General features: G+C 46.4%; 1 protein-coding gene across 1 annotated transcript in view; it reads right to left on the bottom strand.

The window, feature by feature from the left end:
• Nucleotides 1-21865, bottom strand: part of LOC124282570 (protein N-terminal asparagine amidohydrolase-like) — a 655781-nt gene that overhangs the window by 42330 nt on the left and 591586 nt on the right. Inside the window, exon 10 of the mRNA XM_046718580.1 lies at nucleotides 4489-4602. Coding sequence (XP_046574536.1) covers nucleotides 4489-4602 — 114 coding nt within the window. The remainder of the gene's footprint in view (nucleotides 1-4488; nucleotides 4603-21865) is intronic.

Genomic DNA, 21865 nt, shown 5'->3' with positions numbered 1-21865 from the left:
AGCAACAGTCACTGGTATACAAAATCAAGAGTAAGGGTGAAAGAACACAGCCATGTGGAGCTCCAGTAGAGGTTGAGAGAAAAGAAGATTGATAGCCATTGACACGGACATATTGAGTTCTATGTACCATGAACTCTTAAACCCATTTGATAATGTTGCTATTAATGCCTAGATTAAACAGTTTACTAACCATAAGGTGTGGTTGGATGGTATTGAAGGCGGAAGAAAAATCAATAAAAAGGATTCTTACATAGTTGTTACAAGTCTCCAGATGAGTGGATACAGAGGAATTGTAACCAGAGGAAGTGCTGGACACATGGGTTGATAGGTATATGCAGCGTTTAAAAATCCCGCCTGCCTGACCGTCCCGGAACGGTCTATTTTCATCTCAGACGATCAAATTTCAAAAGTAGCCTGTCCGGTGGTCTGGTAGATATTTTGACCCCTAACAGTAAATATTTCATAATATCAGACAGGTTCACTTGTCGTCAGTTTGTGGTGTTTACGGTATTATGATGATTATGTTAAACTACAGCGTGTCGCCATATTATTATGTACAATTGTAACAGTGTTGATATCGTGTATAGCAATGCCCTTTTTCAAACTACTGTTACTCAAAAACGACACTGCGTATCGTCGTAATATCTTGTCACATGCTCGACCATGATGTCACGTGTCTGTCACAAGGCTCTATTTTTAATCCACTTGTTGTCTGCTAAATATTCTGGCTATTTCCAGCAACAATGGGGGAAATCGGCTGATTTGTTGGAGTCACTTATGAAATTAATTGTAAAAAAAGTTTCAAAGTGACGAAAAATGTTCTCACATTGCAAGATTCTTTGGAATGCCTCATAGCAGTGTATATTCGGTGGTAAAGCGGTTTGATCAACATGGATAAGTCGAGAATGCTCTCAGAACAGGCTGTATGAGGAAACTGACTCTTCGGGACAATCAACAACTTTTGAGGTTGGTCAGAGACAATAGGATTTCACCTTTGGGTGAAATAACTGAGAATTTGAACAACAATAGGGCTACACGTGTATCAGTGAGGACTGTAAGGAGACGATTATATGAAAATAAATTTCACAGATGTCTTGTTAGAAAGAAAATCCGAATTCGTGACTATAACGTCAGAAATCGTTTGGCCTGGGCATGGGGGCAACGATATCGTACAGTGAATAATTACTGGAATCGAGTAATCTTCTCTGACGAGTGTAAAATTATCATTGGGGAAAACAATCATGTTTTTGTTTGGAGACAGCCCGGTGAAGAATACCTCCAGCAATGTCTTTGTCCGGGACAACCATGCGTCAGTTTGATGGTGTGGGGTTGTATCACCTGGCATGGTGTTGGTACCATTTGTGTTGTTAATGGCAACATACATGCTCAGAAATACACAGAAATCCTTGTTGATATGCTTTGGCTCGTTATAGCCAGACATGTTTCGGGAAAACGCTTCATCTTCCAAGATGACAATGCCCCTGTACATCAGGCCCGTGTCGTTCAAGATTACAAGCGACAAAATGACATTACTGGAATGTTGTGGCCTGCACAGACTCCAGACGCAAATATTGAGAACTGTTGACTCTACCTGAAGAACAGACTGCAGGGACGCCGAAGAAACATTCAGTCGGCTGCCGACTTGGAATAGAAGTGTGGGACATCTGGGAAAATATTCCCCTCGATTTCATCAGAAATCTTTATCGATTCCAAGGAGGATGTTGAAAATAATAAGGTACAAGGTACACATCACAAAATATTGAGGAAAGACTGTATATATTCAATGAGTTACGACACTTTGAACTCCTGCGTAAATGTGTTGTCAACAATCGGTCCGCCATGTTTGTACGTAATAATATGGCCACCCGCTGTACTTATGATTGGACAGTTCATGCTACGATAACCATTCACAACACGTGTACTTTCAGTTTACCTAAACTCGGTGCATTGCCTGTTAGTGCTATGTAGTTCATTGAGATGTCTACAAACAGTAACCTGACTAACCTGATTTTGTTTGTTTCTTATTGTTGAAAACCGGACAGGCAAGTTGGTATCTGGACTGGTAATTTTTTTTAGGTTACCAGTCCGGCTGTCTAGTTATGTAGATAAGTGGATGAGTATCCTGAAGGACACTCAAGCCTCTAGGTCATACAGATTAATGGTTTCTGGTGTTAAAAATTAAAACACATCTACCAGAGGTAAAGCGAGATGTATTTGGAATCATTGGGAGGCTTGGAATCTCTAGTTTTCCCAAACCATTGTTACCAGTCATGAATGTATCGGCCAACATGTCATTTGGGTGTGTTTTCATGGTAACCAGGCTGCCACTAATTGCCTGAACTACCTCACCTTGTCCAACTTGTAGGGCTGGATATTGCCCTGGGGCTCCTTTCACGAAGCAACCTTTACTAAGGTTAACCTTAACTCCTATTCTTTAACATTGCACTAAGGTTACCTTAGTGACTCACGATCACCTTAGTGCTTTGTGAAAGGAGGCTCTGATTCTCATATTGCGATTTATTGCAATAATTCAAGAGATAATGCAATACATATTGTGATATATTGACTGGAAGGTTTCTGTCCAAGTGCGTACATCATAAATTCATAATAGCTCTATGTGTGCGACATCGTCTTCTTAGTTGCTGTTACACCATATTTTCAGGCTCCCTGTCCACATACGTGTGGGTGTATGCCAGTGGTGTACAGATAAATGATATAGAGCCTAAATGTGGAATGTTTCATTGAAGTAACTGTATTGCAACAAAGATTTGCAAACATAATGATAAAGGTAATGGTATAACATGGTTTTCATGGTCAGTGTTGTTTGCTTAAACAGAATGCACTTCAATGCAGTGTGTAATTATTGTTACTGTTTGTCAGTGATTCATTCAGATTCAACTCCAATATAAACATGTGTTAACATGAACTGTTGTAAAATGAAGCAAAAACATGATTTAGGTGAACTACTTGAGCTTAAAATCTCATGTGACCTCCAATAACTAAGATCCGTGACTAGTATGTCATTATACAGTCCTATAAAATTTATAAGACTTTGGCCTTTATCGTAAATTGATAACATATGTCCCATTATGAACCCCCCCCAAAAATAACAAAATAATGTGAATTGTGAAATGGTCACTCAGAGCCAACAGCTCTACTTATAAGTCCAAATAAAAGATTGGTCAAATCTTTGAAGGGCAATTAGAAGTGGAATGCATAAGAAAAGCAAAACTTATGGATGTCAACTTCTTTATTGTGAATATTCATGACCTGATGAAGGAGCGAGTTTACACTCCAAAACGTTGTGTTATTCACAACAAGAAGTTGATATCCATTACTCTTGCTTTTCTTAAAAGATTGCTCCATTTGAGGCCACTTAATTCCTCCAAAACGTCACATATGAAACCATTCAAACCCCAAAACTGAAAACATTTGGTAGAATATTTGGCACTTTTGGAGCCACTTATAAAGACACTTCCACTTGTACAATGTTACATGAAACAGAAAAGAAACAAAAGTATATTTGGCACTTTTAGAGCACATTTTGTTGCTATGGAAATCAAGGGCAGATAATTCAAAGGGAGCTAACTCTGGATGACACAATATATTGCAGAATCTGAACCATATCACGATAATCGTATTGCGAGATACAATACCGGTATATACCGGTTTACCGATAATATTGCACAGCCCTACCAACTTGGACTAAGAATTGAAGAGGTACCAAGAGTTCTTGAAGAATAAACACAAACAAGAACATTGAGGACTGACTGAGTTTGGTTTTACGCCGCATTTAGCAATATTCCAGCAATATCACGGCGGGGGACACCAGAAATGGGCTTCACACACTGTACCCATGTGGGGATTCGAACCCGGGTCTTCGGCATGACGAGCCAACGCTTTAACCACTAGGCTACCCCACTGCTCGAACATTGAGGAAAACACAGGTTGACAAGCAGAAATGTGAAGACATGTGACATCATGGTCATGTGAGCTGTGAGTTAGTCTGCCTCACAACTGTTTGGAGCAATGTCTTACTTCAGCTGGACCTTCTCACAGCATTGTTCTTTCTTTCGAAATTCAAGCAGTAAATGCATTAATGAGTAATGCAGGAAATGTTAAACAAATACAACATTGTGATTTACATAATAAAGTTGTGTAAATTATTGCAAAACAATTCCCAAACTATACTGCCTTTTGTTCAAATTTGATATCCTTAAATTGCCATCTTCTGAATTTGACCACCAGCTGCCATAATGTGCTTATATGTACCAACATTCATCTTGCACTTGCAGATACAGGACTTCACTTACAGCACCTGTCTAGCAAAGAAGTTTAAGTTATATTTCCAGCACATATGTCAACACATATTTGTACTCATCATGTTGTTAGGTTTATGCTTCTTCATGTTCATGTGTTTTCCTCAGTTCTAATTACAAGGTGTGACAAATAGTAATTGTACATATAATGACAAAATATTTCACCAACCTGTCTGATGGTGTGATCAGTGGCATTACACCAGTAGTCCATATTCGACATCTGTTGGTATGAAAATGGTTCTATTGACATCAGTTGTGTCATTGGGTCATATATGATCATCATCTGCAAACATACATTAAAAGTAATTAATTACAAAATAATGTATGATTCCATCATTTGTCCAGGAAAAAAATATGGCATTATATCCAGGGTGGCATTATAACCAGGTAGGACAGTTAGAGGCCCTATTCAATCAACAAGGTAACTGAGCTGATGACTCCTGTAATGAACCCTTGAATGGATAATTCCAGCATCTAGGGGCTGCCCATGATATTAAAGAGAAGTAATTTGTGAATCCGATTCTGCTCCATGATACCCTTTCATAATTCACCCTGTAACTGTAGGGAGTATTACCTTCCACCCTTGAATCCGACTTTTGTATCTGATGCCATGTGAGCCGTACAACATGTGCTCGTGAGTGAGTATATATAGAGGATGTGTGTGACACCTTGATGCCATATGAAGCGGTATTTGATACCTGAACCTATGAATTAAACTTATGAAACCAGAACCAGCATTTACTATTTTTCATGGTCCCGCGAACAGGATAGCTGGATATTTTGAACTTTGTGAAATATTGGACTTATGGTCAGTAAAAGAGAGAGAAAGGTAGAGACGGCCACCAACCTATCTTCAGGACTATGTGTGTGAGACTTTGCCTATCCCTAAGTAGTATATACAATGATTGTCCGAGATCAATTCCAAGAAAGGTCGCTGTAAAGCTTTATTTCATAAATAAAGCTTTTGTCAGGCCCTTAGACCTCGCCGCCATTGTATATACTACTTTTGAATCCCCAGTTAACTTCCCGGCCACACTTGACACTATTGTGTCACTATGACCGCGAACTAGCACTTTCCTGATCATGTGATAGCTCTATGTCGTGTTGACAGGATACCATTAAGATTACCCGACAAGGTAAGTGTTAAATATTTTGCTTGGGGGGTAACATTGTGCTGTACGGTATGGCTAATAATTCCTCTCTAACGAAACCTCTCCCTGGCCCATCTCTCAAGTAGTACAAGTTCGGCTCGTCAGCTTTGATGTCCACTTTATCTATGTTGTAAGTTTTGACTGACCATATCGGATCGGTGGCTCGTTTCCGAGTGTCCCCTTCGTGTTCCCCCGGCTGGTAGAGGTACCTCACGAGGGCCCTATCGGGTATCTGTTTCTCCTTCCCACGCGATGGTGCAGCCGACTCAGCCACCACTGATTTCAGTTTGATAACTCGGCTGGTTTCTTGCCGGTGAGCCGAGTGGTTTTGTGGTTGATAGCCGACACCACTTGAGGTAGCCGCGCTACCTATTCCGTCGATCGTTTTCCCGGGTTGGCCATCTCTCTTGCATACTGATGCCCGAATAAGCGTTCGACCAAAGTCCTATTGAATCTCTCAACTATGGCTTGACTGCGATGAGCCCCGGCAGCGCCACGCCTGACCTGGACGCCGTGCTTGGCTAGCAGTTGTGACATGGCACCCATGAACTCCCGTCCGGGATCGACTTGCAGTTCGGTGGGCCATGTCAGCGGACTGCGTTTGTACATGCGTTCGAATCCGCGGGCTACCTGGGCCGAGTCTTTCGCGGTTAAGGGTTCAGCTTCTTTGTAGCGGCTAGCCACGTCCACGACGGTTAAGGCATACTTGTACCTCTTGTTGTGGGGTAGGAACAGGAGGTCGGCCTGGTGGACGCTATTGGGTATGTTAATGCTGAACTTTCTTCGGGGCACGTAGCGTGGTGCCGGTAAATAGATCTGCCACAGGGCTTGTTTTTCAAGCCACGCTTTGGCCTCATCCGGGGGTACTCGCGCCATTTTGGCCAGCTTATGTGCGGCGCTAGCTCCTTTCCAGTACCCACGCGGGCTGTAGTAAATAGCCTCAAACTTTCTTTGGTTCCGTGACATCGTTGTCGCCCGACAGGGTATTTATATATACACCTATGTTCTTGGTTCAATTTTTTCTCATGCCCGATGCACGCGCGCGTGTTGATCCCGTCGATGGCTATCCAACGCCGTGTCCATCGGTGATAGGGGCGTCTTGTTTATCGTCAGTCCGATATCCTGTGCCCGTCGCTTCTAAAGCGTGTTCATTTGATGCCTGAAGGTGCGGGTCTTGAACAGGGCTTCCTTGAATCTGGCGTGTTTGATGTGTTGTTTCACCACGTACTTCTTGACCCCTTCGCCTTCGGATCTCACCATTGTCAGCCTTCAGGATGGAGTACATCTTAGGTCTCAAGCCTATGTACTCAGCTATGGGCGTGCCGGCACACTCGTCCTTCATCTTGCCGAGCACTTTTTATTTACTGTGCTGTGTATGGCATGGTCCTTGGGGTAGTCACTGGTGTCGTTAAAATCGCGCGTTTCTTCATGTCCTCGCATTACCGTCCTCGGTTCGAATCTCCATCAGCAGGGAATCAGTGTTCCGTGTACAGCACTTCACACCTGGGCCGTACTGTTTCTTGAGCTCGTTGTAGTAAAAGTCGTACATCAGGTGTTTGGATAAATCGAGGATGCTCATCCCCACGTAAACAGGCCGGTTGAATTTGATGTGGCTCTTCTTCATGTGTAGGGCCACCAGGTCGTCGGTGAATATCTTGCTCCGGTTGAATGCCTGGCTGGCTATCAGTTTCCTGAGCTTGTCTTCCTCTTTCGACCGAACCAGCTTCACAGTCACGCGTTTCCTCAGGTTCTCCATTCTCTTACCGAACACCGAATTGTTCATGAGCTTGTAGAGGTTTTTTTCAAAGTCACTGGTGGCCAGCTTTCGCAGGTCCGTGTTCATTCTGATGTAGGGCTCCATCCAGGGGCTCTGGTCGAACATGAGCACCCTGTGTATTTTGGTCAGCCTCATACCCAATGACAGGTACAGCTGTAGGTTGTGATAGTGAACGATGTACTTGGTCTTATTCATTAAGTTGGGCACGAGTTTTTCAACCCACCCGCCCACCCAGCAAGTTATGTTGGTACTCGGACATCCAGTCTGGGTTAACCCTCAAACGTTCGGGGACCAGGGGGTAGCTGTTGTGCGATGTATTCCAAGTCCACTTCGAGGATATAGCCTTTGTTCGAATCCGGCGCGATGCTCATAACATCGATCTCGGGTGATGCCCATTCGAATCCCCCTGTGGGTAGATACTGGCTCATGGCCCAGCCGTACAGGTTGTTGGCATCGAGGTAGAGGATGTGAGTGGTTGGCTTGCTAGAGTCGTAGCCCTTCACGTATTGATTATTGGCTTTTGCGTAGCGTTTGGCAGCCATGGAGATCCCGCCTCGCAATCCTTTCTCAATGAACAAGTGCATGTCGTAATCGGTGAGCAATTCCAGCTTAACTCCGGTTTTCTTCAGCAAGGCATCCCAAGATAGACCTGGGCTGGTGTAGTACCATGCGGGGTCGAGTTGATACTGCTTAAAACATGTCCTCCTAAACGTCTCGAACACGTCGGCTAGCAGGAGTACGTCTGTTCTCAAGTTCAGGTCGTGGTAGTCACCCAGATTCTTACAGCCCAGTTTATTCCATACGTTAATCACGTGCGAGTAATCGTCTTGGGTGATTGTCGAGTCGGTCAGGTTGCTGTAAAATCGGCCGATGGGAGGCAGTCGGGTCTCAGCGAATTTGGCCCAGCCATCCATGTACCGTACCCTCTCAAGTTGTGGAAGACCACGAGGATGTTTATTGTCTTGGGGTTGATTCTGAGCTTGAGGTTGCACGCGTTGTGAACGGCGCCTCTATACTTACCGGTGACATGGCAGTGATCTCTCACCGAATCGCCGTTCAGCGGTTTATCACACACATGACAGTGAGTGCTGCAGCCGTGAGCTAGTCGGTCGGCTTGAGTCATACGCATGGGAGCGACTGTGTACAGTGCATTCCTGATAGTTTTCTCTTCCTCCTGCAAACACTTTAGAAACTTTTCAGCCGCGTTGGGACCCTTGTACACTACGGGAGCTTTCGTTTCCCCATCACATCGGACGACCACATATTCAAACCCACAGGCCTCGTGCTCCTGTGTTTTTTGAGTGGCCCTGCCGGCGGCAGCCTCAACGGGTTTGACCAAGGCTTCGAAGTCGGCGTAGATGATGTAAGGTACAGGCATCTGGTTCTTGTGGTTGTCGAATTTTAGGATATTGTCACCGGTGAGTACAGAGGTGCAGCCCACAACGCGTGCAACCTCAAGCTCAAAATCAACCCCAAAACAATCAACATCCCCGTGGTCTTCCACAACTTGAGAGGGTATGACTCTCACTTGATCATGCAGGCCATCGCGAAAGTCGACGGCAACCTGACGTGCATCCCCAACAACATGGAGAGATACATCTCCTTCTCCCTGAACGGCCTGAGGTTCATCGACTCAGTTCAGTTCCTGCTGTCGTATCTCGACAGTTTGGTCAAGGCCAACGATACCTTCCACATCACCCATCGATACACCGACGCCGAGACTCGACCCCTGCTGATGAGGAAGGGCGCGTACGAGTACATGGACAGCTGGTCCAAGTTTGACGAGACACTACTGCCTCCCATCGACCGATTTTACAGCAACTTGACCGACTCGACCATCACCCAGGACGATTACGACCACGCCCAGAAAGTGTGGGAGAAACTGGGCTGCTGGAACCTGGGTGATTACCACAACCTGTACTTGAGCACGGACGTACTCCTGCTGGCTGACGTGTTCGAGACGTTCAGGAGGATGTGTTTTAAGCAGTATCAACTCGATCCCGCGTGGTACTACACCAGCCCCGGTCTCTCTTGGGATGCACTGCTGAAAAAGACTGGAGTCAAACTCAAACTCCTCACCGATTACGACATGCACCTGTTCATCGAGAAAGGATTACGAGGCAGGATTTCCATGGCCTCCAAACACTACACAAAAGCCAAAGAGTACGTAAAGGGCTACGACTCTAGCAAGCTCACCACCCACATCCTCTACCTTGATGCCAACAACCTGTACGGCTGGGCCATGAGCCAGTATCTACCTACCGGGGGGTTCGAGTGGGTGCCCGAGATAGACGTCATGAGCATACCACCAGATTCGGGGAAGGGTTACATCCTCGAAGCTGCACACAGCGGCTACCCCCTGGCTTCCGAACGGTTAATGGTCAATTGAGACTGGATGTCTGACTACCAACGGAACTTGCTGGGGAACAATAAACCGGTCAACGTCGAAAAACTCGTACCCAGCTTGATGACCAAGACGATGGAGAATTTGCGAAAACGTGTGACCGTGAAGCTAGTCCGGTCGAAAGAGGAAGACAAGCTCAGGAAACTGATAGCCAGCACAGCATTCAACTGGAGCAAGATATTCACTGACGATCTGGTGGCCCTGCACATGAGGAAAAGCCACATCAAATTCAACCGGCCCGTCTACGTAGGGTATGAGCATCCTTGATCTCTCCAAGCACCTGATGTACGACTTTTACTACAATAAGCTCAAGAAGCAGTACGGCGCCAGGTGTGAAATGCTGTACATGGACACGGATTCCCTGCTGATGGAGATTCCAACCAAGGACGTGTACGAGGACATGAAGAAACACATGCACCTGTACGACACCAGCGACTACCCTAAGGACCACCCCATACACAGCCAAGTCAACAAAAAAGTGCTCGGCAAGATGAAGGACGAGTGTGCCTGCACGCCGATCGCCGAGTCAAAGGCTTGAGGCCCAAGATGTACTCCATCCTGAAAGCCGACAACGGCGAGATCCGAAAGGCGAAGGGGGTTAAGAAATACGTGGTGAAACAACACATCAAACACGCCAGGTTCAAGGAAGCCCTGTTCAGGACCCGCACCTTCAAGCATCAGATGAATACTTTGAGAAGCGACGGACACAGGATATACGGACTGACGATAAACAAGACGTCCCTGTTGCCGATGGACACGAAGCGTTGGATAGCCATTGACGGGATCAACATGTACGCGTACGGGCATGAGAAAATTGAACCAAAAACATAGACGTATGTATACAATATCACGACGCCTTGAGGCCATTTACTACAGCCTGCGTGGGTACTGGAAAGGCGCTAGCGCCTTACATAAACTTGCCAAAATGGCGAGAGTATCACAAGACGAGGCCAAAGCATGGCTTGAAAAACAAGCCCTGTGGCAAATCTGCCTACCGGCACCACGCTACGTGCCTAGAAGAAAGTTCGGTGTGTCGACACCCAATAGCGTCCACCAGGCCGGCCTCCTGTTCCTACCCCACGACAGGAGGTACAAGTATGCCCTAACCGTCGTTGACGTGGCCAGCCGCTACAAAGAAGCCGAGCCCTTAACCGCGAAAGATTCAGCCCAAGTAGCCCGCGGATTCGAGCGCATATACAAGTGCAGTCCGCTGGCATGGCCCACAGAGCTGCAAGTCGACCCCGGACGGGAGTTCATGGGTGCCGTGACACAACTGCTAGCCAAGCACGGCGTCAAGGCGCGGCCGGGGCTTATCACAGCCAAGCCATCGTCGAGAGATTCAATAGGACTTTGGCCGGGCGCTTATTCGGGCACCAGTATGCATGAGAGATGGTCAACCAGGGGAGACGATTGACGGAATGGGTAGCGCAGCTACCCAAAGTGGTGTCGGCTATCAACCATGAAACCACTCGTCTCACCGGCAAGAAACCCGCCAATGCTATCAAACTGAAATCAGTGATGGCCGAACTGGCTGCAGCATTGCGTGGGAAGGAGAAACAGATACCCGACAGGGTCCTTGTGAGGTACTTCTACCAGCCGGGGGAAAGCGAAGGAGAAACTCGTAAACGAGCCACCGACCCGACATGGTCGGTCTAAGCTTACAGCATAGATAAAGTGGACATCAAAACCGACGACCCGAACGAGGGGGTTCGTCAGGGAGGAGTTGCTGATCATACCCCACGGCACCATGTTTCCACCCAAAAAATAAAGCATTGCTAAGCACCCGGTAAGCCACGGGTTGGTCGGTTTTCAGCACGAGCTTGGCGTGCTTAGTTTCGGCTAGCTGCCTCTTCACCCGTTCTCGTTCTAGTTTGATAGGAATCACATCCTTCTCTCTCAAGCACTCCTCGAAAGAATCCCTGTCCTTGCAGTGGAATAAGGCTACCCATCGCGTCTGTTCCCTGCGGTCTTTCAGGACCGAGTTGAATTTCTATGTCAGCACCCAGACGCTGTGCTTTGCGTGCCGGCCGGAGAAGGCCAGGTACGATAGCATGTCTCTCTTTTTTGTTATCTCTTTGTTGGCGCTGCAGTCGTCCAGGATGAACAGCATAGGCTCCCCCTTGAATTTCTTGTGATAAGCCTTCAACCAGTCCTGTAGGCGTGTTCCCGGGTCGAATTTGTGTATGGCCGGGTCCGTCATCACCCAAGACCTCTCCGTGTACGTCCTGTTTATGTACAGAGTAGGGCACATGATAACGATGTTATCGAACACATCCCGGTAGTACCCCTCCAGCATGAAAACAGTCTTCCCGCAGCCCGTCTGCCCACACACTATGGCGCAGTGCGGGTCGCAGGGTAGATCAATAGATCTGCACGAATCTCCCATTCTCTATATTAAGCTGCACGTCCATAATCACGTACAGATATAATTTCAACTTGCCTGCGGGTCGAGCCTTCTTGGCGATATGGATGGTTATCCCCTCGCTGCCTTTGTCGATGCGGTGCCCGCTGCTGTGTAGCCTGCCGTTGTCCGTGGACCGCATGTCCAACCACAGCGAGTACTTGGTGGTCAGGTATTCCCTGATCTGCACGGAGGATAGATCCAGTTCTTTGGCGATGTGTGGGTGCCGGGTCGGTAGCTTTTTTATCTCGTCCCACTGCTGGTGTGCCCTCATACCATGGTTGGGCACGCCCTCAATGGTCACTTCCACCTTCGTGATCTCGGGGTTGAAAAACTTCTCGCTGTCCCTTCGGTAGGCTCGTAATCCTCCACGGGGACGATCAGGATGCCTTTCATCGATCGTGCCGGCACGTTCAGGTTGATGTTCCACACCATGTCGCTCTTGTCCCATACTACCATTCTATGTCGCAGGACCCGGTTGTACAGGATGGCCACCTTCCCCGAGTACTGGTTTCGAACCTGCTGGGCCAGCTCCGGGCTAGTGACCATGTCAAACTCCAGAGAGACTTTCTTTTTCACCCGCTGGGACCTTGTCGAGCTGGTCTGACGTGAAGCCGTACCCCACGCGCAACCGAGTCGACTTACTGATGCCTTGGTACACGTTGTTGACGCGTTCACCCTCGCTTTTCCAGAGGTCCCCGTAGCAATGAAACACGTCGCTGTCGTCGATTCTCAACACCTCGTTACCGCTGATTTTGATGGTGGTCTTCTTGAAGATAGCACGACCTACGTTTCGCACGAGCTCGCGTTTGTCGTTGTCGGAGGTCAACGTGAGGTTGAACGCCAGTCGATCTGTGCTGGGTAAGATGAGGTCATTCTCACCCAGGTTGGGGAATCAAACCAGCAGCGTTTGGTTCTGGTCTATCTTGCTGGGATTGTTGGTGATGGTCACCGACTGACGCACGGCTCTAACGCCAAGAGGCTCTCTTAATCTCCGGAAAGGGTCTAGCTTCCTCGAGATGGACCAACATCGACGACAGCAACAACAAGCTGTTCGTCAGTGACGTCCGCAACCACATAACCAACGGCTACTACATTATGTGCTCGCTAAGCGACGAAGTCTTCAAGACCGTGGGAGCCAAGCTCAAGATGAACGACTCAAACGGCACAGTGGTGTTAACCAACAACGGAATAAACACCTTGAGGCTCGACCGACCATTGGCGAGGATACTCGGGCTGCCGCCGGACGAGATAAAACCCAGAACCACAGTCACGGATACGAAGTTACCAGACCTAGTGAGCTGTGCATTCATCTCGATCAGCTGAGCACGACGGACAACATTCAAGCTGAAGGCCCTTCCACGCTGCTGAGAGCCGTACCGTCGAGAACGGAGAAGTACAACGACGGCAGAACAGAGTCGTTTTCATCGCGGCAGTACAAGAGGTTAACACGGGGTACCATCCTGGAGTTGGCAATATATCAATTTTAGATATAGAACATAATCCTGTGAATATAGGATACCTCAGCGTGACACTGCACATACGATAATGACTAGTGCACAAGGACCCGGGACGGCTATGAGGTTGAAAAAATGCGTCAATGTAGGGATCTCCGACCTCGGGGACACACGTGGCTTTGACGACCCCGGAGTAGAGGGTAAACTATACGCCTTGCAGCTTAAAAACAGCATTTACAAACGCGTCGAAGTCCCCTCCAGCGGTAGTAACCTAGGTGATATAGTCGATACCTCAGGAGCGGACTCAACACTCGGTTCGACCTAGTCCGCATCGGTGATAATAGATGGTTGGTATACCCATCGTTCGGCGGCAAACTGTTCGACCTAGATGTCGAGAGCACGACCATTGCTCGAAACAAGCAGTATGCCCTCGTCTTCACCGACGACGACAAGTGCATGTTGTTACCCTCTAAAGTCAACTGGTTTCTCAACATCACGCTCGGCTCCCCCTGCGTGTTCACGGAGAACAAAGACAACTACCTAAACAACGTCGTGAACAACAGGACCCTGCTCGTGGCTTATGTCCCGACGCAGAGGCATAGTGTAGTCATCAGCCCACTATTGAGTATGGCAGCCCACATGCTATCGAGTAAACCCAGGGTCCAAAACGTGGGGTTGCAGGTGGTGTCTGAATTCGAAGGCGTGGCCAACATCCTGGAAAGTCTACCAGCAAATTTCACGCTGGTCATCCAAATCTACCTAGGTGAACCATCGCAGCGCGAAGTCGAAGTCGTGAAAGGAGTCAAACTCCGATGGGTCAAACAACATCAGTATCACTTTTACACTGTTTACCAAGATATTCCTACCCAACAACATACACCTCATGGGGTAGAAGTGCACCCCTTAGAAGTTATCAGAAAAACAGTTGGAAACTATCTTGTGATAGTAGTATAGCAATGGCCAGTCATCGTCCCAACGTCACGCTTAACGATCTAGGAGACACGGAGGGGTTCGATCTGCCTGGTGAGGAAGACACCTTGTACCTCCTACACTTGAAAGACAATGTGTACGAGAGGGTGTCGCTGGCAGACTTTAAGGAGCCCGAATGGTTGATCAACATAACCCTCACCGCACCTTACGTCTCTTTGACCAAGGATGGTCATATCACGGAAATTAAGAACAACAGTATCTTCCTCACATCTTACCTTCCGGATTCTAATGATATAACTATTTCATGGGGTGGGGCAAGGATGCAAGTTTAAGGCTCGACTTACCCGATGATCTATCGAGCCTTGTAGATGTATATCCAGAGCGAGAATCCACGATCATCATAACAGTCTTTCTCGAGTCCGCTCATAATGTTAGTAAAGGAATGCAAATCTTACCTGGGTTGACAGTGCACTGGCAAAACAAAGACGTGTTCGCAGTACACCGTATCGTCGTACAGCTGGGATCGGAACCCTTGGTAAGTAACTATGATGTAAGAATGAACGCACCTGTTAAGATCTCACCTATCTTCATGCACGAAAATCTGCACTTTATGGGACTATCAACCGAAAGTTAACGAAGACCCAATTAAAATATATATCTCATAATATGTATTATACGCACAGGATGGGGCTGTACCCAGTTTAGGAAGAAGTAGCGAAAACACTGGAAAACGTAGACAGATTCCGGTTGAAACAGTTATATGACATAAAGCGCCAGCTAGAACAAGACCACGATGCGCATAGAGCATTGTATAAAAAATATCACAGGGTCGGCAATTACGTGGACGGCGTCAACACTGCCCTGGTAGCAACCGGTATGGGGTTAGGCACGGCGGGTGCCGGGTTGTTGACCACCATCGCGGCCGCGCCCGCGGTGATGTGTATTGAAATAACGGCAGGAGTGGTAGGGTTAGAGGGATTGATGCTTAAGTACGTATCTCGCAGACTGCAACGTAAAGCGTTGAAACACGATGAAATTAGAGTTCTAGCCGAAGCGAAGTTGAACACAATAGCCGATCATATTTCCACCGCACTCACGGACAGTAAAATCTCAGAGGATGAGTTTCGTTTGGTGATGTCGGAAATTGCCAAATACCACAGCATGAAACAGGAGATCCGGTCCAAGTCTCGTAAAAGCACCACCATCAGTGAAGACGAGAAAAAAAGTACATAGAACAAGGCCGACAACAAATCATCACGAAGACCAGAGAACTCATAGGAGATACACGTTAAATTGTTACGCTGAGATCAACATAACCGAGTAACCAGTAAGCCATACCCCCACGACATGATAGGACCATGTGGTCAGTAAATTTGAGGTGCGAACGAAAAGTGGTCGGTGAAATGGAGGGTAGGAGAAAGGGTCTAACAAAGGCTTTACTGGATAAAAAGAAGCTTATGCCAGACTTGAGCCCGTACCCCCATTGCATATACTACTCACGCCGCAGTGAAGCATGAATACCCCACTCAGACACATTATACTGACTCCGAGCCGACCAGTCCTTGTACCCATTAATGCCAAACACCAGGCAGGGACCAACAAGTACCATATTTTAACGTATTTTGGTATGACGCGGGCGGATGCTCTAACCACTACACCACGGAGGCGGTCCAATACTCAACAAAGCTTTCTGTCTCACCAAGAGCAGCCTCCTAATCAACATTACATGACAGAACGATTGGTTGCCTCATCCAACGGAATCCCCGAGCCTACCCTTCCATTGTTTCTTAATGGTAAGGAGAGAGACCTCGCTATCCTCAAGATTGCCTTTGACAGTATTGTAGATAGCCTTGTCCATTTGTCAGAGCAGTTTAAGTTTCAGGTGTTGCTGGATAGACTGGGTGGTTCTCCAAAGCACCTTGCGGAGGCTTTCTTGTATGACTTGAAGCCCTACACTAGTGCTATGCAAGCTCTACAAGAAACATATGGTCAGCCAAGACAGTTGATCCAAAGTGAACTAGCCATGATCATGAATCTTCCTACTGTGAGATACAATGACTTTGACACATTTGAAAATCTCGCACTTTCTGTTCATACACTTGTTGCTTCGTTCCCTTGAGGGTGACAACGGTTCTGAACTTAGATGTGGGTCGCATGTAGATCGTCTTTTGAGTAAACTCCCACAAACCAACCGGGATGGGTTTATTGAGTACTGCCTGAACAAAGGTATTCTGAGTCTGGATAAAGACAGGACCTACAATCTTCTTCACTTCTCGGATTGGTTGAAGCTGAAAGCTCAGTCCAAGAAAATTTCTCATAAAGCAGCCAATTTGTATCAAGTCCCACAGCCTGTACGAGATACATTGACTCCAGTAATGAAGAGGAGTTTACCACAAATGTCCACCTCAGTCTTCAACTCAAATACCTCCAAGTCAGATCAACAGGCTAGCCATAACAGTGATGGAGCAAGAGGGAACCAATGAACAGGATATTGTGCTTACTGCAACAAACAGCATCACAGAATTCCAGAAACTGTCCGTGAGTGAAGTTGTCAACTGGATGAGAGATAAGGGCAGATGTTGGATCTGTGGACGAGCTCATACTGCTAAACAGTGTAACCTGAAGAAGTTGTGCATGAAATGTAACAAAACCTTACCTCACCATACTACATGATGCAAACGATCACATCAAAGGGAGTTTCCAGCATACCAAAGTCAAGCAACTTTTTGTCAATCAGCCTACCAATCCAGCAAGCATCCTACTGAAAATATTACCTGTCATTCTCCATGGTCCTACCTGCAGTTTTCAGACTTACGCTATTCTCGACGATGGGTCCATGAGGACAATGATTATTTCGTCTATAGCAAATCAGCTTGAGTTATTGAGGACACCAGCCAGCATTCTTCTGTCTACAATCTGGTGTGGAAATTTTCACTGCCATGGCCATTCTGTGAGTTTTGACATTTCCCTAATTGATCAGCCAAATAAGAAATTCACAATTCCAGATGCTTTTACTTCTGACCATATTGCCCTGTCTGAATACTCCTATGATGTTGATTCGATTCAAAGAGAGTACCCTCATCTCCAAGGTTCAGCCCTTCCCGACATACACAATGTATGCACATACGATAATGACTAGTGCACAAGGACCCGGGACAGCTATGAGGTTGAAAAAATGCGTCAATGTAGGGATCTCCGACCTCGGGGACACACGCGGGTTTGACGACCCCGGAGTAGAGGGTAAACTATACGCCTTGCAGCTTAAAAACAGCATTTACAAACGCGTCGAAGTCCCCTCCAGCGGTAGTAACTTAGGTGATATAGTCGATACCTCAGGAGCGGCCCTCAACACTCGGTTCGACCTAGTCCGCATTGGTGATAATAGATGGTTGGTATACCCATTGTTCGGTGGCAAACTGTTCGACCTAGATGTCGAGAGCACGACCATTGCTCGAAACAAGCAGTATGCCCTCGTCTTCACCGACAACGACAAGTGCGTGTTGTTACCCTCTAAAGTCAACTGGTTTCTCAACATCATGCTCGGCTCCCCCTACGTGTTCACGGAGAACAAAGACAACTACCTAAACAAAGTCGTGAACAACAGAACCCTGCTCGTGGCTTACGTCCCGACGCAGAGGCATAGTGTAGTCATCAGCCCACTCTCAAGTATGGCAGCCCACATGCTATCGAGTAAACCCAGGGTGCAAAACGTGGGGTTGCAGGTGGTGTCTGAATTCGAAGGCGTGGCCAACATCCTGGAAAGTCTACCAGCAAATTTCACGCTGGTCATCCAAGTCTACCTAGGTGAACCATCGCAGCGCGAAGTCGAAGTCGTGAAAGGAGTCAAACTCTGATGGGTCAAACAACATCAGTATCACTTTTACACTGTTTACGTCCGGGTGGGTGTTGACACGATATCACTCACCAAGATATTCCTACCCAACAACATACACCTCATGGGGTAGAAGTGCCCAGTTTAGGAAGAAGTAGCGAGAACCTGTGGAAAATGGACACATTACCCTATTCAAGCATGCAGGTCATTAGGCCAAAGGAGGAATACTCAGATTTATTTGACGACACATGAATACTGACATTGAACCTACCATATACCAGTGGCAAGTTTTGCAATTCGGTACCACTTGCAGTCCACTCGCCATCACCGCACAAGAACAATTCCCAGAAGTCACCAGGTGTGTGAAGGAAGGCTTTTATGTCGACAACTGTCTTGACAGTTTAACAGATCCAGTGAAAGCAAAAGAACTGGTCACAAATCTGAGACGTGTTTTACAAGAATGTGGATTCAACATCTGCCAATGGGCATCCAATGTACCTGAAGTGATAGCTGACTTGCCTGTTGAGGCTAAATCAACCTCTTTTGAACTCTGGTCAACCCTGAATCAGGATAATGCAGATGAAGCTGCTCTTGGCCTCTGTTGGCAGTGTGACTCTGATTCACTGTCCTACAAATACCGATCTGCCCCCTATGACACACTGAACATGAAAGCTGTATATCAAGTACTTGCCACCCAATATGATCCCATTGGATACCTGACACCATTCACTGCCCATGCCAAGGTATTGATCCAAGGCAAGTGGAAATCCAAGAGAACCTGGGAAGATGAGATCAGCAATGGAGAACTTAGAGAACAATTCACACAATGGGAATTGGAGCTTAGCAGAATCTCTGAAGTTCACATGCCACGCTGCTATGTACCTCCTGATTTTGATACCACTGAAACCCACCAACAACTTCATGTCTTCTGTGATGTGTCAGAACGAGTTTATGGCTCGGTAGCTTACCTCAAAACTGTGAACCAAAATGATGATGCCTGCCTGAGCTTTGTAGCTGCACGAAGCCGTGTTGCTCCTATGAAGCAGATCTCAATGCCAAGACTGGAGCTGTGTGTGGCTCTGACCCAACTTGCTGATACCGTAAGCAAGGAACTGAACCTACCTATCAGTGATACCTACTTCTGGAGTGATTCTACAACAGTTCTCAAATGGTTACAGTCTGACTCCTACCGCTATAAAGTGTATGTTGGTACTCATGTCACCGAGATCCAGTCATTGACTCCAGTTGACAATTGGTCCTATATCAGCACAAAAAAACCCCGATGACATCACAAGAGGTAAATTCCTACATGAACTGTGCGTTGATTCCAGATGGAGAAGTGGTCTGTTCTTCCTCCTTGGTCACTCTGATCAGTGGCCCTCATATCCTCCTACGTCAAGTGATAAAATCACCATGAAGTCTGAAACAGAACTGAGAAAGACAGCTGTGTGTCAAGCAAGAGTTGTGAACCTACCAGACGTTTCGAAGTACTCTACATTTGAGTCATTAGTCAAAGCAACTGCACATTGCCTTGATGAGGCGGCTGTTGATACCAAACAAGTCACAGTAGACTGTATGGAACTTGCCGAAACTGTGCTATTACATAAGGTACAGGAAGAGAGTTTTCCACAGGAACTAGTAGCACTGAGGCCAGGAAAGTCTATTCTCTCAACAAGCAGGTTGATAGAATTAGTACCAGAGTATGATGCGGAGAATGATATCATCAGAGTAGGTGGCAGACTGAGACTAGCAGAAGAAATACCGGAAAATGCCAAGCATCCAGTTGTGTTAGACCCAAATCACACAATCACGAAGCTTATGATCAAGGACTTTGATGATAGACTTCACCATTATTGGCCTGAAGGACTACTTGCAGAACTACGAAGAAAGGTGTGGATCCTTCGAGGTTGAGAAGCAGTCCGGAAACACCACAGGAAGTGCATGGAATGCCAGAAGCTACGAGCAAGCCTAAAGTTGCCCAAGATGGCAGATCTGCATGGAATGCCAGAAGCTACGAGCAAGCTTAAAGTTGCCCAAGATGGCAGATCCGCCTACATAAACCAGCTTTTCACTCCACTGGAGTCGACTGCTTTGGGCCTATGAGGATAAAACTGGGTCGTCGACAGGATAAAAGATGGGGAGTAATCTTTAAATGTATGACGACTAGGGCAGTTTATCTTGATCTCCTGGAAAGTATGGACTCGGACGCTTTCCTGATGGCAGTAAGAAGATTCATCGCACATCATGGTAAACCATATGAGCTAACTCTCAGACTGTGGCACAAACTTTAAAGGTGGAGAGAGCAAACTTCACGATGCATTCACTGCAATGAATCCTGAGATTACCAGCCAGCGGTCCTCACAGAGAATGTGATATAGGTACAACCCGCCATATGCTCCACATTTCGGAGGCCTGTGGGAGCGGGAGATAAGGTCAGCGAAATAGGGACTGCATGCCATATTAGGGGAGTAAATCGTCACAGAACCTGTGCTTAGAACAGTCTTTGCAGAAATTGCCTCCATCCTGAACTCAAAACCTCTAGGCTACGTGTCGAGTAATATAGCTGATGTTGACCCTGTCACCCCCAATTCACTCTTGCTTGGAAGATGTGATGTGTCAATCCCTCAGGTAGTTTATCCTGAAGATGAATTGCTTGGGAAGAAGTGCTGGAGGCGTAGTCAGATACTTGCAGATCAGTTCTGGAAGACCTTCATATGTAGATATCTGCCATCACTACAGTCTCGTGGTAAATGGTAGAAAGATCAGGACAATGTAAAAAAAGGTGATGTCGTTATGATCATGGACCCCCAGCAGATACATGCCAAGTGGTTGGTCGGACGAGTCACTGACGCGTTTAGTGGTTCAGACAGGAGAGTACACTCTGCCAGCGTCAGAGTAGGGAAACAAGACTATCAGAGAGCAGTATCCAGATTGGTAATGCTGCCAGATCTGGACAATGAGTGACCGAAATGCTGAAAGACTATCAATGTTGAGATGACTTCATAATAATGTCAAGATGACATAGGTGACTAAAGAGTTTTCATTTTTTCTAGAATCAGCTCAGAGACTAAAAACTGAAATTTTCAGTTGTCTTTTGATTCAATATGAAAGACTTGTAGTTTGATATTAAGAATTTCTTCGTCTATTATTTCAAATTTTGTGACAAAATTTTGGGGTGGCTATTAAAGAGAAGTAATTTGTGAATCTGATTCTGCTCCATGATACCCTTTCATAATCCACCCAGTAACTGTAGGGAATATTACCTTTCACCCTTGAATCCGACTTTTGCATCTGATGCCATGTGAGCTGTACAACATGTGCTCTTAAGTTAGGGTGTGTGTGACACCTTGATGCCATGAAGCTGTATTTGATACCTGAACCTATGAATTAAACTTATGAAACCAGAACCAGCATTTACTATTTTTCACATGACTTCCTGTTGTAGGTGGCAGGAAGTGTATTGTCACATGTGTTATCCAACCTGGGATTACAAGACTACTTAAAGCACTTAAAGGTCACATGCAACCAAAAAATCAAACATAATTAAAACACAATTATCACTTATTCATGACATATAATATACATTGCTGGTTA

The sequence above is a fragment of the Haliotis rubra genome, unplaced genomic scaffold (genome assembly GCF_003918875.1).
Source record: "Haliotis rubra isolate DU_JTF1 unplaced genomic scaffold, ASM391887v1 Scf30, whole genome shotgun sequence".
NCBI lineage: Eukaryota > Metazoa > Mollusca > Gastropoda > Lepetellida > Haliotidae > Haliotis > Haliotis rubra.
This window is presented reverse-complemented; position numbering and strand designations above follow the sequence as displayed.